Here is a 17,771-nt window from a genome sequence, read left to right on the forward strand (position 1 = left end):
TGGCAGGAGATGAGGTCCTTTCAGGACAGCCTCAGAAGTGAAGGTGGGAAGGACGGTTTTACTGACCAAAAGGAACAGCCAATTAGTAGGAGCAGTGTTACTCTTGAAAAGGATCATCTCGCCACTGCTGTGTTGCAAGACTAGCAAGAGCGGAAGCAGGAAACTAGAAACTTGGTAAGAGCCAACTGAAGTGGTCCTGCTACTGGAAGGTGATCAATCCTTTGACTTGCCTAGAATGGGGGATGGTGAGGGCTAAAAAAAGACAACAGAGACCTGTGTAATTTCAAAGTATGGGGTGGGGAGTCAGTGCCTCAGAGCCAGCAAAGACAAAGACACTCCGAGATTGCCACTATTTATTGGGTTCACAGGGAGTATCCGATCATTCAGAGAGAGGCAATAATCCCAAATTGACAAGGATCTTATAATCGGAGGAAGTATCAGATGTCTCAGAGGGTGTTGGTAATCCTATGATCTTATGCTGATGAGGAGCTTGTGCTGATTAGGATGGTAGGATGAGCAAAAACATTCTTACAACATTAGGTAGGATGAGTTAAGCTGATAATGACTTTGTCCCTCCCCAGGTGAAACCTCTTTTTGTATTACTACTTGGGTCTCAAAGAACCAGGATGTCTTCAGCTGATATAATCTTGCCCTTGACCTGCACAGTATTACGGGAGCTTGGGGCCTGGGCTATGACCAGAGGCAAAATGGAGTTGTGTTTTTATATGTCATAGCTGGCTGGCAGGCAAGAAGACTAGGCCTCAAACAGCCCTAATAATAATTTAATTGTGAAATGATTTTTTCCCCAAAAATTATGTAGAATGGTTTCTGACACTGGAGGGAGAAGATGGTGGTTTGGCCAGGGTGGCACCTGTGGATAGGATGGGAAGGCTTCTTCTGGATGTGTTCTGAAGTTAGGGCCATGGAACTGGCTGAGAGGGCCCCAGGAGTATTATTCACAGGGCAGGGTCCGAGGCCTGAGTGGGCCACTCCAAGGCTGGGTCTCAGAAGATCCAGCAGAGAAGACCGGGAAGGAGCAACCAGTGACATAAGTCAGAAATAGGAGATGAACTCCTAGAAATCAATCAAAGCCAGGTTCCATGACTGAAGCTGTTGGGAAGGCACCTGGGCCAAGGCTGGGCAAAGTCAAGGAGGTCAGGGCGAACACAATCAGCGCAGCCTCAATGGAGCTACAGGGCAAAACCTCCAGGGTATATGCAAAAGAGAAAGAGGGAGGTGAGGTGGCAAGCAGGACTCATCTGGAAAGGTATGCTGCACATGGTGAAGGAAATAGAAGCAAAGGAGAGGGTGGGGCTCAGAAAGGGCTTTGTTTTTAAAGATGGTAGAAATAACAGCAAACTGAAAGCAACTCACCAGAGGAAAACTTACAATGTAAGAGAAAAAAAGTGACCACTGGGGCAGTTTCATTCACCGACATGACAAGGCACAAGTGCAGGGATGGCCTATGCCTAGTGAGAGGAGTAAAGCACCGTGTAAGGCCCAGACACAGGAATAGTGACAGGATCTGAGGATAGCACTGCAACAGCACTCACTGATGGCTTCTCCATCCTCAGAGAAAAAGGAACTAAGGTCAGGGGGGAGGAATGGGGGCAGGGGCTGAGCGGTTTGAGGAGAAGGGGTAAAATCATCTTCTGCGAGAGAAAGAGGGAAAAAAATCTGGTGAGGAAATCTAATAAAACTTCTGCAGTACCATGGGTACACTTGAAGATCAGGGTCATGAACTAAACATAGCCCTGGGCAGTGTGGTCCAGGGTTCTCTCAGGGCCCTGTGGTGTCTGAGGCAAATGGAAAGCTGGGACTGGCTGGGACTATGTCAACAAGGTGACCAAGGCAGGGCATTGGGTATCAGAATCCTGCTGGACTAAGGAAATGAAGCTAAAGGAAGAAGGTGAAGACATGACATGGAAAGGGATAGCAGAAGGTACTAGGCCAAAAATGACTGAAGCTGATCTGAGAAAAAGTAAACAGGAAACAGAGGATGGGACACTGAAAAAAGTATTGCTCAAGATGGAGATTATGAAACGAGGGCACCCTAGAAAGGCCATGAGAATCAGGAGTTGAAACGAGGTGAAAGGTGAGGAGTGAGGCAGGAGATGCGAGCCTGTAGTCAGGATGCCCGCACAGACAGGGTAGTGCCAGGGAGAAAACAATTATGTAAGTGTGCAGGGAGAAGGGCTGAGGGAGCCAGGAAGCCCTCAGATGACAGAGAAAAAGGATGCAGCAGATGATCCTTCGGCAGGCTAGAGCATGTGAGAATCAGCAGGTTTTAGGGAAGGAGGAAGAACAATGGTGTGAAAAGAGCACCGAGGATAAAGAGGACAAGATCCATCTGGAAGGGTCCAGAAAGTGGGGCCTCCAGGGACAGCCAGATTCCAGTCAGAAACCCTGCTGACTTGGTGTTTAATCAAGTCTCCCTGCAACACTCAAATGCAACTACAAAAGCTTACTGTACTACCTACAAAACTGAAAACAAATCCGTTTCAATGTAAAGAGTCATTTTATATTTTGACTATTCACCTAACTATAAAAGTTATTGGAATTCAAATTCAAGATCTTTATTTGGAGTTAATATAGCTAGTACACGGACATTTTTTTTTTTTTGGTACCGGAGATAGAACTTGGGTCCTTGTGCTTGCGCAGCAGGCGGTGAAACCACTGAGCTACATCCCCGGTCCCATGGACATATTTTAAAAATACATTCTTAAAGATTTTTCTCGGGCTGGGGATGTAGCTCAGTCGTACAGCACCTACCTGGCAAGAATGAGGCCCTGAGTTCGATTCCTGGTACCAAAAAAAAAGATTATTTCTCTTAGGATTTGTCTTTTGATGCGAAGTTTCACCAAGGTCATAATGCAGATGGGCTGAATCACTAGACTAGAGTCTTGGTATCTTCACCATACACCAATACTTACTTCACAATGCCATAGCCCAGGCTCACAATGATCACAAGCAGGCGGGCCAATGTCCTCTTTATTGCAGATATCAACTCCGCAAATATCAACAGACCTTGGGCTGAATTTGAGAAAAAATAATTTACTCCCAACCAAGATTCTAATCAGGCACTAAGTACCACTACATTCTGACCTCAGACCAATTAGCCATACTTAGAAGTCATCTAATCCAGCTGATGTTTGGAAACTTCAAGGAAGGTGAATTCACTACCTCCTGCAGATTTCACTGCAAATCCAACCAGTTCCACTGGACACAGCTTTCTCACATCAACCCAAAACCTGTCTCTCTGAGCTCCCCTCTGCTTGCATCTTCCCTTTGAGGCTACACAGAACTGTACCCTTCTTCTTGTCCTGTAAATATTTGCAAACCATAATATCCACTGAGTTCTCCCTTTTCCAGGATGCCTTCATCATTAGCTCATGTAAAGTGGATTCGCTAGTGAGAGATTACTTGCTTGGCATGTGCCAAGCCCTAGATTCAATCCCTAAACCACAAAAAACCAAGCAAACAAAAGTACTCATTATGCTCCTACTATGTGCCCATAATAGTAATTGACCCCTTGATCTCTGTCTACTGAAACTTGGACTCTGCTTAGGCCATGTAAATAGAACTAATGTGCTAAGCACTAGATGTAACACAGTAACCCAGACTAGGAGGAAAGTCAGCCTACATTCTGGGAAGGTGCAAGCAGGTCCAAAAAAAGCTAACAAAAAGTGACATGTAAATCAGGACTTGAGAGTCAGTCATGATGGTGCAAGCCAGATGTCCCAGCTACTGGGAAGACTGAGGCAGGAAGATTACAAGTTCGAGGATAGCCTGGGCAACTTAATGAGAGCCTGTCTCAAAATAAAAAATAAAAAGAGCTGGAGTTGAATGAAGCTCAGCAGTAGAATACCCTTAGGCTGAATCCCCAGTTCTAAAAAACAAAAAACAAAACAGATCAGCATTAACAGCAAAAGAAGTGAATACCTTCTCTGATATCTGAGGATGGTTCAACCCCAAGAAGCAGACCCATTTTTTTCATTATCTGATTTAGAGCACATGTGCACACATGCATAAAACTTACAGAGTAGTAACACCTCCACTTTGCTCCCCAGGATGTTTGCCCTTTCTTTATTCTTCCATATGTGCAGTGGGAGAAATAAGTATAATGAATTCCCATGAATCTAACGCCCAGCTTCGATGATTATCGACATTATCACAAACTGATTTTTGTCTATACTTCAACTCACTTTTTTTCTGAGGTATTTAAAAATAAAATCTATTGAAAATCTATATCAAGCTCCTTTGTAACTGGTCACTCAGAAGTACAATTTTAGTGCACTATGAGCCCTTTTGAGCTGTCTCCCTTACCAAAGTTTTAACAGTGGAACAGAACCTTTACTTCTCTGGCCTTTTTGAGATCTAGCTTGGAGAAATCAGGGGAACATATCTGCAGATCCCCCCATGTCACACATTCCACTGCGTAAACTGTGAGGGTGCCACCCCTGGTCACATGAAGCTCTTGCAATAGTGAAGGGAGACAGGATGCAACCATGTGGGAACATCCATGTGGTGCCACTGATTTTTGGTCTGTGCCCAGATTTTCCTTTTCTCTTTTAGAGAAAAGAAAAAAAGATGAGAGGATAAAAGGAGAAATATTAAAAGGATTGACCATACCTGAAGTGCCTCTGTCTAGAACCTTGTGTTGTTTTAATCACAGCTAAGCCCTAGGGAATAAGAATTCTTTCTCAGGAGGAAAAGCAAGGGGGAAGTTGGCAAGAAGAAAAATAGAAAACAAAAAGAATATACATGCTCGTCCAGATAAGGACTACACTGACATTCTCTTCTTGGCATCACTCCTCTTCACCTGTGAGTATAATATAGACACTGCCAAACCACTGTATAAAAGAGGACCTCCCACAGCTCTGCTCACTGATGCTAAGAAACTCCTACATCGTACTCTATTTAGAGACAGTCAAAACTTACTTGACAGTCCAGTGTTGTTGATGTTTTGGTATTCAGAATAAAAAACTGCTTTTTCAAGCATTCCTAGGAAAATAACAGCTGCAATCCAGAATTGTATTCTTAATATATCTTTCCAGTAACAGGCAGACCACATCAGCCAGAGCACACCATACAATATATAAACAATACACATCACCATGTAGAACTGTAGGAAGAGAAGCAATATTAGTCAAACTTTTTGATCATTTGAAAGTTGACATTTCTAAATTTAAGAATCAGTCCTCTATTTTCTGCTCACTCTGGAGCCAAATATATTATTAGCTATGAAGAGATTTTTATTACCAAGTTATTAAAATTTTAAGTTTATCAATTAGAATACAAAATTCATTTTAAAAAAGGAAAAAAGGCCTGAGGCATAGTTCAGGGCTAGAATGCTTGCTTACCATATATGAAGCCCTGCATTCCATCAACAAAACAAAAAAGAAAGAAAAGAAAGGAAAAGAAAAGAAAGGAAAAGAAAAGAGAAGAGAATACTTACAATCATTAGAGGCCAATCTGATGCAGAGATATATCCATGAGGCCCCATCATAGAAAGAGAAACTGGTGACAGCAGTAGGGAGAAGAAATGAAAGAGTTAATTTTAACCTACACATGAGGTACTGGATAATTATGTAATCTTATCAAGATCTATTTACGCATATGCAGACTGTTGTAAAGACCTGCAGGGACTCCCATCTTATACAGAAAGAAACTAATACTAATTATCAAACTAGATCCCAGACTGGCCCTCTTGCTAATTCACTGATCTCACTGAGGACCTTCTCATCCATAAGGCAACTTGGGATAAATCTATGACCCCTGAGAAGCCAATAATGAGTATGCAGGTCAGGCAGGGCTGGGCAATGAACAGCTAGCTACATCAGCCACCCAGCAGAGACTTAGAATTGCCTGCTGGCACAAGGGCAAGGGCCCAATACCTGGGAAAGAAAAGTACACAAAACTAGTCCAAATGTCCCTCAAATTCACATGCTGAAACCTAACCCCTATTGTGGTGGTATTAAGAATTGTAGCCTTGTGCTGGGAACACAGCTCAGTGATAAAGCACTTCCTACCACACATGAAGCACTGGGTTCAAGCCACAGCACAGCAAAAAAAGAAAAAAAAAAAAGTGAGGCTTTTTGGAAAGGCCCTCGTGAACACATTCTTTTTTTTTTTTTGGTACCAGGGATTGAACTCAGGTCCTTGTGCTTGTGCAGCAGGCGGCAAAACCACTAAGCTAAATCCCGGCCCATGAATGCATTCTTATGAAAAGGCTGGAGGGAAGCAGATTAGGTCCTTTTTACCTCTTTCACCACCCTCTATGTGAGGACATGATGTTCATTCCCTTTTGCTCTTCCCCCATTTCTGCCACATGAGGACACAGCTCATGGGACCACCCTCGAAGCAGACGTGGGACCCTCACCAGGCACCAGGGACCAAACCTACCAGGACTTTCTGAAATTTCCAGGCTCCAAAAGTCTGTTCTGTATAAACTACCTGTGTTGGGTATTTTGTTATAGCCCAGTAATGGGATAGTGTCAAGGTCCCTGCTCCCTCTATTTGGGAGTCTTCAAGAGGAAATGCTCAGTCACTCTTCCAGAGTGGCCACCACCACAGCCTCCCTCCCTGTGCTGTGGAGCACACCGCTCCAAACCCCTGCAGTGGTTGGTGCCTGTTTTGCCTTGTTGGTTTCTGTGCTCCTCTTGGACTGTGCACTGCTCAAAGGCAAAGCCTAGCTTCATCTCTGCGTCTCCAGTGAATGAATCAGAGAAATATGCAAATGACCAGGATTCTCACAGGCTGTTTGGCTACTGCAGGCCCCAACACCACTCTGGACATCAGCCAAAGTAATTCTGGAATCTACGAAAATTACTTATTATAAGCCTGCTGGTGGCAGTGGCTGCTCTGAAAAAGTGTGAAGTAGGGCTTCCTCCTGGAGACTATCCCAAATAGAGGGAGCAGGAACCCTGCCACCATCCTGCAACCTAGCTATAACAAAAATACCCAACAATGGCTCATTATAAAGACCAGAATCTATTAATATGAGAAAATGAAAAAATGGAAACGAAGTCTTTGTAAATAGGGAGGGATGGCGGAGTTGAAGGGAGGGTAGGGGAATGGGGATTTTATTTTTTATTAAAAAAAAAAAAAGACCAGAATCTACAGCTTAATGAGGCCCGAGGGTAGGAGTGTGGGGTGTGGTTCCTCAGAAATCACAGAAGCCACAGCTTGCAGACATGCTATTCCTACTCCTAAGCTACAGTCCTTAAAATAAACTTTACAAATTACAACATCTGAAACCCCCAAAGACAGCTATTTTCAAGAAGGAATATAATCTTCTTCAAATACAATTAAAATGTTGCTTAATCATTTCTGTATGTTAAATTTTTTTAAATCTGAAAGATGGAATATTTTATATTGCATTATGAGGCTTGAAATTATAAAAATTTACATTAAATATATATAATTATTTGTCAACTAAAGTGTTTTTGCAGTACTGGGGACTGAAGCCAGGGTCTTCAAACTTAACTATAACTCCAGTCCTTTATTTTTTTATTTCTTTATTTTTAATTTTGAGACAGGGTCTTACTAGGTCACTAAGTTGCCCGGGCAAGGCTTGAACTTGCAATCTTTCTATCCTAGACTCCAAATGAGCTGAGATGACAGGTGTGTGCAACCATGCCCACCTAGAAATACATTAGTTTCTAAAAAGTTATCTCTGCTAACAATATAAACTTCCATTCATCTAAAAAACTAGTTTTACATTCTCAAAATGTGTCACCTGGGCCGGGGATTTAGCTCAGTGGTTTTGCCGCCTGCTGAGCAAGTGCAAGGACCCAAGTTCGATCCCCGGTACCAAAAAAAAAAAAATGTGTCACCAACAGAAATCCATTTCTGAAAGATATGTTTTTAACAGAAAATGGACATTCAGTTGAATAACGAAATATATAGAACACAAAAAATGCAAACAGTGAACAAATATGCATGCAGTTAACTATACCATTTAAATTCCAGCTGGCATCTGTTTTTTCTGTTTTAATAGAAACAATAAAGATATGAAACCCATCTCTCTGTGTTCTTGCTACAACATCCTGAAATAGAAGGGAAAAACTGTTATTTTCAACAAACTGCTACGTAAGATATAGTTACCCAATTATTGACGACACTGTAAAGTAATTTTTGGTAATTTAATTAGATTACTTTGAATAAACAAAGACACAAAAGAGAGAAAAGGAGTGGTAGAGAAAATAGATAATGCCCCATTTTTTTTAACCACCATCTTCCCAGATCCAGAGGGGTAGAGGAAGAAAAAGGGTCTTCTCTGTCTTCAACATCTTCTACCTTTTATATTTCTATAGGTTCTCCCACATTACTACCACTTCATGTTTTGATATTATCATTCAAATATTGCTCCTCATATATTATCTACTATTATTGAGCATTCAGTTTTAACTACACACGTTTTTTAAACAAGAAAGCTGAGGGACAAGGAAGTCAGTGTTGTAGAAATGAGTCAGACTAAGGACAGCTGCCTCTCAGTGTTAATGGGAGATTGACTCTAGGATCTGCCCCTCAACACACACACCACCCAGCTGATACAAAAATCTACAGATGCTCAAGTCCCTTATGTAAAATTGGATGGTGTTTGCATATAATTTACACACATCCTCCTATAAATTTATCTCTAAATTACTTGCAATACCTAATATAATGTAAATGCTATGCAAATAGTGGCTATATTATTTTTTTAGGGACTAATGACAACAAAAGTCTGTATGTGTTCAGTACAGAATTTTCTTCCCAAATATTTTCGTGTAGTTAGTGTATCTATGGATGTGGATCCATGGATGCAGGCTCAAGGGCCAACATTATGTAGGCTAAATGACTCAAATTTCTTCAGGGACTATGTTATTTGTGGTCCCTCAAAGGAACAAAACTGCCACTGTAGTGTTTATGAGTCTCCAATGGTCCCACATAACTGGACCAAACTTGTCACATTCTACCTTCCTAAATGTTTTCTATTCCTTTCTACTCCATAAAACAGTCTGTGTGAAGTCTGTCCCAGACATTGCAGGGTGAACACCTGCTTGCCATCATCAGATTCGCTTTAGGATGGCTGAAGAAGAAATGTGAAGAGTCACAGGATAAAAGCAAACAATGAGCTCTCCTAAACCTACTTTCAGTCCCTACTAGTAACTCCTTTGGTCTTCTCAGTCCTAGAAATTCCCCAAAATATCAAATTTCCCCCAACCCCACCCACCATACTACCACATTCATGGTTTCTATTTTTATAACTTTAGTGATGACAGTGACCCACTATGTTATCCTACACATTCAGAAGCAGAATTCTATTTTTTCAAGAAAAGAAAGACTGAACAAAAGCTAATTATTTTGTAGACAGAGTCTTATTATATAGTGTAGCCACTCTTGAACTGGCTATATAGACGATGCTGGCTTGAACTTGTGATAACTCCTGTCTTAATTTCCCAAGTACCAGGAATACAGGAATGCACCATCACCCTAGAAGTTAATCTTATAATTTGAAAGAGATATTGAAATAAGGCAGTCATATATTTACAACATTATATATACAAAATTTTTGTATATATGTACATATGTATATGTGAGAAAACATTGTTTTAAATAGTTTAGTCCTTTTTTTTTTTTGGTACCAAGGATCGAACTCCGGTCCTTTCCGCTTGCAAGGCAGGCAGGGGAACCACTGACCTAAATTCCCAGCCCTCTTTTCCAATTTTAATAACCCCTACAATTCTGTCCATTGGTAAGATTTTTTCAATCTTACTATAATTTGTACATATTTTATTTAATGACAAATAAAATGGTTTACCATTGATCCTTCCTGGTCTGAAATATTTTTGCTACTTGTTAGTTCTTTATTCTGAAAAAAAAAAGAGTAAAATAATTCTACGTTATATTATTGCATTTCTATGTAGAAAAGTTTTAATTAAAAAATTACAAGAAAATAAAGATTTGAAAGCTGAATATTACAGAACAAATCTCACTGTACTCTGAACATAAGTAACAAAATTCTGCTTTTTACAACTTATTTCCTTGATAGTGTGTTTACTATTGGGTAGTGTTTATTACTGGTGGGGCAAGTGTTAGGAAAGAAAAGGAAGTTCTAGCTGCTAAAACATTCTGTACTTGATCTGGATCTACATAGGTATCCTCAGTCTTTTAAGAATTCATCCAGGTATGTATTTATGTGTACTTTTCTATATATTTAACACTATATACTTACACACGATTTAAAAAAAAACTCCTTTAAATTTTTACTAATGGACATATTTTCATTTCAGAATTTCCAGAGGAATTTTTTTTTTTTTTTCCTTTGGTACCGGGGATTGAACTCAGGTCCTTGTGGTTGCAGGGCAGGCGGTGGAACCACTAAGCTAAATCCCCAGCCCCCCCAAAGGAATGAAAATAAGTTAAAATAATAACCCAGAGCCTTCCCTATCCAGGGATGACTGCATTTATAACCTAACTTGTTGGGCAGGAGAACAGACATAAAGGAGGGTGTGACCAAGTGGGTTAAATGCTGCTGACAGGTCAAGACCGTATTTAACAACATGCAGTCATTGGTGACCTTGATGGGAGCTGTTTTGATGGGATGATGGGGGCAAAGGCCTGAGTACAATGGAAAGAACAAGAGATAAATTAGAGAGAGGGATCATAAAAGGATACAAGGATGTTGCTACAAAGAGGCACAAAGAAATAGGAGAAGGGTATCAATACTTTATTATGTACTACTATACACACAAAACTCCTAAAACCGAGAATCAACAATTTTAATACCTTTCTTTATTAAAACACTGACATTAAATTGATATTTGTATTCACTGTGAATAAAATAAACTATTTTAACATGGTAAGACAGATACTCACATTCAATGAAGGAAACACCTGTAAATCACTGTTGCAATCTAAGTTCTCATTTTTTGTTTTCCAACAGTCAATGTTCTTCAAATAACCACAAAAATCTTCATCAACACGAAGTTCATGTTTTTGGGACCTCTCCTACTCAAGGTAAAATTCTATGTTATAATTTATTTCCATACTTCTTTCCCTAGAAGATAAATAAAACTTAATATCTAAATAATACCAAGATTTTATTGTTTAGAATTCTTGAAAAAACGAGGTAAAACAAAATATCAAAGAGAAAAAAGTTCTGAATGTAATTCTAACAATCTAACATTCATAACATTTTAGTCATTCCAATGTGTTCAGATTTAATAATATATAATGCAAGTGATTAAGGTACCACCACAAAGAAAGTTCCCAGAAAAAAATAAGACAAGACTTTGTCTTGGAGCTACTTCTACTTTATCCTATGTGTAAAGGATTTTACAGAGAAAGAAAACAGCACTTAATCGCCAAACAGTAACAGAAAGCAAATGCATAGAGCTATCTATCCCAGCTCAGCTCAGAGAACCTCAACAGCCTGAGGATTGTAGAAAAATAAACAAGCCAAGCTCCTAATGGCAGCTCCCAGTCATCAAGGCAGGTTGGCTCTCACTGACCAAACAGGTTTGAGCAAAATAGGAAAGAATAGTAATAGAGCAGACTTCAACATACGACAAAGTAAAAATTTAAAAATTAAATGTGTCCACACTGATGATTAATTAACACCACAGTGGTGGTGAAACCAGCATGTGTGCCACAGCTAGCTGTTTGTTATCATTGAAAGCTCTAAAAAATTTGCCATCACTGCACTAGAGGAAAATATATACACCATATAGTAGGATGCTAATAAATGTAGAAGAAAACATGGGATTAGAAAATCATCATTTAGTAATCATTATAATAACCACTGATTCATCAGGCAAGAATCACAAAAGGATGATAAAACAAATGGATGAATGTCTGATGAATAGATATTTACACAGCTTCAAAACTATTTTCCCAAAAATTGTTAATAACAAAGAAAAAAGTAGTACCTTTGTCATGGAGAAACCCGGCAGATACCTCCTTAATCAACTGATCAAATTAACATCATCAAAAATAGGACAAACCAGTATTCTGTAATATTCAACCCAAAGTGTATAACCTGAATCTGATCATGAAGAAACATCAGAAACACTCAAACTGAGGGACATTTTACAAAAATGTACACTTCAAAAATATCACTGTCACCAGGCATGGTAGTGTATGCCTGTAATCCCAGCACTCTGGGAGGATGAAGCAGGAGAATCACAAGTTCAAGGCCAGCCTGTGCAATTTAGCAACTTAACAAGACCCTGTCTTAAAATAAATAAGGAAAGATAATGTAATGTGATCCTGCAATAAGTCCTACACTAGAGGGAAAAAAACTGCTATAAAATATATAATTGGGACACTGATGGAATTTTAATAAGGCCTATATTAGATAATAGCATTGTAGGGCCGGGGATTTAGCTCAGTGGTTTTGCCGCCTGCTGCACAAGCACAAGGACCCGAGTTCGATCCCCAGTACCAAAAAGAAAAAAGATAATAAGATTCTATCAATGTTAAATTTTCTGTAATATTATGTAATCTAAATGAATATATACCCTTAAGCAATATGCACTAAAGAATTTACAGTGAAGGGGTAAAATATTTAGGGATAAAGTCAAATAGACAGTATTCAAGGAAACTGGAATCTTTTACTCCAAATGGAAGATAATACTAATGAGAATACAGATACCCATACATTGCTCAGGATAGAAGCCAAACAGGTAATGGAGAAGCTGAATAGGAAATGATTCCAATTAGCCATTGTGAGAAACATCCAAGAAACACCCTGCTGAGTAACACAGGACCCTGGCACATGGCCCCCCCCGCCCAGCCCCCCAAGAGGGGCGACCCTGGGCTTCTGAGTGCCATCATGGGGCAGGAGAAGCCTCCTCAGCCTAGCCTCTTTTCCTTCCCCCATGCTGTGGCCTCACCCCAGATTCTCCTTTCTTCTCCTCACCTCTGAGACCATCCTGAACTCAGTTACAAGTTCCCTACAACTAGTTTTTTGAATAAAGTGAAATGTAAATTTCTTTCTCAAATTAATCTGATTTTCATTTACAAGTGACCCACAGCTCCTTTTATCAATGGCCACTATGAGTCTGATTTAAGTATTTACTAAAATTTTTGTAAGACGCAAGGAAACTGAAAGGTTTATAGTCTTCTCAGAAAGCATATACTTTGACTTATTGCTTTGAGTGCCAAAACTGATCTGGGCCACTTCTAAAATCACAATCTCTATTTCTAGCCTCCTCATCTGATGAGCTAATAAATCCTTATATTGGTTAATATTCCATCATAATTTTATATACATTTGTGTTTTACTTACTTCCAGATCAGGATAGTCATTGTGACAGGTATGATACTTCAAATGCCACTCTATGGTAAACTTCACAGGCCCAGAACACCTGAATGACTTAACTGTTCAGGAAAAAAAAGTCTCATTTTACATTAATAATATCTATAGTCCAGTGTAAACTTAAGATTTCAAGAATACAATTTAAAATAGGACTCTTTAATGTCAAGATGAGTAAAACATTACTTAATTTCTCTAAAGTCACTACAAAATTAGACAAATTCATTAAACTATTATAGCTAACCAAAAGTTGCCATAACACTATTCATCTGCCCAATACTGGACTCAACTGAGTCACAGCTTATATCAGTCTAAAATATTATTGCTACTCACTTATATTGAAGGAGTGTACCAGAAAAGGTCATGATGGAAAAAGAGTAATTGCCACCCATGACCTAAAAAGTACTGGGGAGGAGAGGGTTAACAACAAAATAGGCACTGTTAATAGACCAAAGGGTGGAAACAGAGTACCCAGAGTGCCACAGGAGACCTCGTCAGGGCACTTAAGATATTCTAGGAAGCATGAAGAACTGCTTTGGCAGGCTTATAGTGGAGGAGGAGAAGCAGAGGTCACCCAGGTGAAGAGGAAGGAAAAGAGCACATGCAAATGCACAAGTGAGTGTGAGCGTGGCATGGGTGTGACCCCCTGAACATAGTGCACTATGGTTAGAACATGGATTGGAGGGAAAGGGAAGTCTTGAAGCAGGGAAAAATCCATGAGTGCTCTTTCACTTTGGCAAGGAACATACCCTTTATTTTGAATATAATGAGCTATTACCAATCATTTCAAGTTCTGGGTGATGTGATTGATCAGAATGAAAAGGGTTAAGTCTCCAATTATGAAAGCTTGTTGAGAGTGTCCCTACAGCATGGTAGCTGGTTTCCCCCAAGCAAGAATTCAGGGAAGGGGCCAGGGATTTAGCTCAGTGGTTCTGCCGCCTGCCTCGCAAGCCTAAGGTCCTGAGTTCTATCACTGGTACCAAAAAAAAAAGAAAAAAATTCAGGAAAGGAGCAAAGAAGGAGCCAGAGCAGCTTTTGTAATATAGCCTCAGAAGTAATACACACTACTTCTGCAATAGTCTACTGGTTACCGAGACCAATACTGATGTAACATGGCAGGGGACTGCACACCATGGGTCATCTGAAAGGCTGGGACCTATATATGGGGAACCCAAACCAAGCCCAGAGAGAGAGGTTCAAGAATCAAAGGCCAGTACAACTGCTAGGCCGAATACCCAAGAGATGGCAGCTACACAGAGAAAAAGAAGTCTGCACAGTCATTCCTTTGACTCTCTGGCTGAAGAGCAGCCTGCTTGTGCACAGGGAGAAGCCCAGCGGTTGCTAGAGTTCATATAGGGCTGGGTACTGTTTAGGGTTTCCACTGGCTAGAATGGAGAGGCCTCATCGAATACACCATGCATTCAGGAAAGAAGCAGAATGACTGCACCTCAGATATGGTGCTAAATTAGTCCTGGTGTAAAGGTTATTCTAGATCCATCCTAAAAGAACTTTTAACACAAAATTGGGAAGGACCACGCTGACCCACAAGAAATGATCTCCTCAAACAAAGTTGTTGAAAGATTACAACATCACCTAGTACTTGAAAGCAAAATTTACAATATTCATCATCTAAACAAAAATAATGCGTATGTAATACATGAAAATGTGTCAAAGATGATGAAATTAGCAGGCAAGAATGTGAAAATAGACATGTCTTATATGCTCAACGATGTAAAGGAGAATATGAAAATACCAAGGAGAAAAATAAGATGTAAAAAAGAGGGCCGGGGATTTAGCTCAGTGGTTCTGCCGCCTGCCTCGCTAGCGCAAGGTCCTGAGTTTGATCCCCCATATCAAAAAAAAAAAAAACCTCAAGCAGGACACAGCGGTGCATGCCTGTAATTCCAGTACTCCAGAGGGTGAGGCAGAAGGATTCCCATGAGTTTGAGCCCAGCCTGGGCTACAGAGTGAGTTCAAGGCCAGCCTAAACTACATAGACTCTGTCTCAAAAAAAAAAAAACCCAAACCAAACAACAAATAAACAACTCAATTTATGGAGACTAAAACAACAACAAAACTCTGAAATAAAAAGGTCTCAGCATGAGATTAAGAGCAGATTAGGTACTGCAGAAGAAAAGATCAGTCAATCTAATGACAAAGCAAAAGAAATACCCAAAATGAAGCACAGGATGAAGAGACTGAAATAACAGTACCTCATTCACCTGGGGGACAATAAAGAAATATCCAAAATGACTGAAATAAATAACAGTATCTCATTCACCTGGGGAACAATATCAAGTGGTTTAACATATATGTAATTAGAATCCCAGAAGAGGAGGGAAAAAGATGTGTCTAGTGTCTAAACCCATGAGATTTTTTTTTTTTCCATATGGATATCCAGTTGTCCCAAATCAACTGTTAATAAGATTCTCCCTTCTTCTATGAATTACCCAGGAACCTTTGCTGCAAATCAATTAATTGTGTGAATGCATGTTTATATCTAAGCTTTCCAGTATGCTTCATCATTTTGTACGTCTGTCTCTTTGACAAGCTTCACTGTCATGATACTATAACTGTATGCAGGTTCTGAAATCAGACAGCAAAAACCCTTCAAACTCGTTCTTCAAACTTGCTTTGGTTATTCCATGTATTTATATCCTTATGTAAAATTTTAGAAACATCTAGTTAATTTCTACATAAAGATTCCGCTGGATTTTGGGGATTAAAATGAATTTATAAATCAATTTGAAGAGAACTGACAGTGTGATGTTAGCTATAGATTTTGGTTTTTTTTGGTACTGGGGATCGAACTCGGGACCTTGTGCTTGTGAGGCAGGCGGCAGAACCACTGAGCTAAATCCCCAGCCCTAGCTATAGATATTTTTACAGATGCTCTTTATCAGGTTAATGAAGTTCCCTTCTATTCCAAGTTTTCAGAGAACTTTTATCTTGAACGGGTGTTTAATTTTTTCAAAAGCTTTTTTTCTGGCTATACTGAGATTATTAAATAGGCGGTGTATTTGCTATGTTCTGTTAATACAGTGAACTCTGAGAGATTTTCTTTTTCTTTTTTTGGTACCAGGGATCAAACTCAGGACCTTGTGCTTGCCAGGCAGGCTAGGTGCCACTGAGCTAAATCCCTGGCCCTATACTGAGAGATTTTCAACACCGGCTCCAAATAAATATATTTTCAACAGGGTAGCAAAAGAGGGGTCACCTAAGGGAAAGTCAGGTATCTGATCCATCAAAACAGCATGAACACATATCCAAGGCTTGGTCCTTAATTTTGCTGGCACTAAGATCTGGGTCTATAAGAACAGGGAAACTTGATCTTATGCTTTCAGTACACTTCCAATGTGGATGTACACACTAGAATGCTCATTTACTCACTTACATGGCAACAGTAAGTAGACGTGCAACAACCAGCTGACTCCTTTCCTTCAGCAGGCCTCCCTAGAAACCCAGTGGTGAAGAGAAGGTTGTTCGGTGAGCACAGCACCAGCACAAGGAGGCTCAGAGGGTGCTTCCTGCATACCAGCCAGCCTGTGACACAGCTGTAATCGTGGCTGAAGAAGACCATTCTCTTAATGGTGCTGTGAGACACCCTCAGCTTCTGCCTGACTTAAAAGCCAGCTGTGTTATGTGGTACTTCTGCTCTTAAATCCTTTGTGCTGCCCCCTTCTTTCTTTATGTTAATATGTTAATGTCTTGACTGTGATCTACCCTTAGATTGGTCTCAGAAATTATGTAACCATTTTTAAAAATCAAATTCTGTGTTTCAGTGGCCCACATTACTTTTTTTTCCCCCCATAAACCCTTCTGTCAGCCTTAGTATGGTTTAAAGCCTACTTGTCTAGCAAAGACATGCCTAACCTCGCCCACCTGGGACTTCAATTTCCTCTTACCACACATCACCATGATCGATGACAACATAAGAGCTTCTCTAAACTACCTCTGCTTCCTAGCTGTTGGCTGGCCTAGCTTCCCTAAGGAAAAGCCCACAAATGGGGGAATCGCCTCCCACAGCTGCTCAGAGCATGGTGTGAGAGAGAAAGGGGACACAGCATTAGATCCTGGGGAAGATTTACCTAGTGAAAACTACTCCTTATCCTGAGACTTTCACTCTGACAACCACTTTCCTAATCAAGATACTAGAAACAAAAAGAGAAAACAGACCACAGTGAATATAATCCAATGGTAACCCATTAAAATGATCAAAAATATTGGCACATAACAGAAAAGACCATACCTAACAATACTTTCCCTTTCCTAAACCCTAGAACTAACTGAAAATTAATTAAAATGTCCAGCAATTATTTCATACTATGATATAATGTATATTTAGAAAATTCTTGGAGCACAAGGGATTTATCACAATCATGACATTTCCTATATTCATGAAAGGAATTTTAGCTAATTTCAAAATCTGGGACTCAAAGTCAAATTTCACAGAAAAATACTTTTT

At 39.9% G+C, this 17,771-nt stretch overlaps 1 protein-coding gene across 1 annotated transcript in view; it reads right to left on the reverse strand.

The window, feature by feature from the left end:
- Tmem87b (transmembrane protein 87B) overlaps positions 1–17,771 on the reverse strand; it is a 60,301-nt gene that overhangs the window by 29,824 nt on the left and 12,706 nt on the right. The window contains exons 3-9 of the mRNA XM_087202587.1: positions 13,280–13,371; positions 10,867–10,998; positions 9,809–9,859; positions 7,961–8,051; positions 5,459–5,520; positions 4,942–5,125; positions 2,934–3,033 (exon numbers count right to left, since the gene is read on the reverse strand). Coding sequence (XP_087058713.1) covers positions 2,934–3,033; positions 4,942–5,125; positions 5,459–5,520; positions 7,961–8,051; positions 9,809–9,859; positions 10,867–10,998; positions 13,280–13,371 — 712 coding nt within the window. The remainder of the gene's footprint in view (positions 1–2,933; positions 3,034–4,941; positions 5,126–5,458; positions 5,521–7,960; positions 8,052–9,808; positions 9,860–10,866; positions 10,999–13,279; positions 13,372–17,771) is intronic.

Source organism: Heterocephalus glaber, unplaced genomic scaffold (assembly GCF_053883595.1).
Source record: "Heterocephalus glaber isolate CG9 unplaced genomic scaffold, H.glaber_assembly_v1.0 deba00000470, whole genome shotgun sequence".
In the NCBI taxonomy this organism is placed as follows: Eukaryota; Metazoa; Chordata; class Mammalia; order Rodentia; family Bathyergidae; genus Heterocephalus; species Heterocephalus glaber.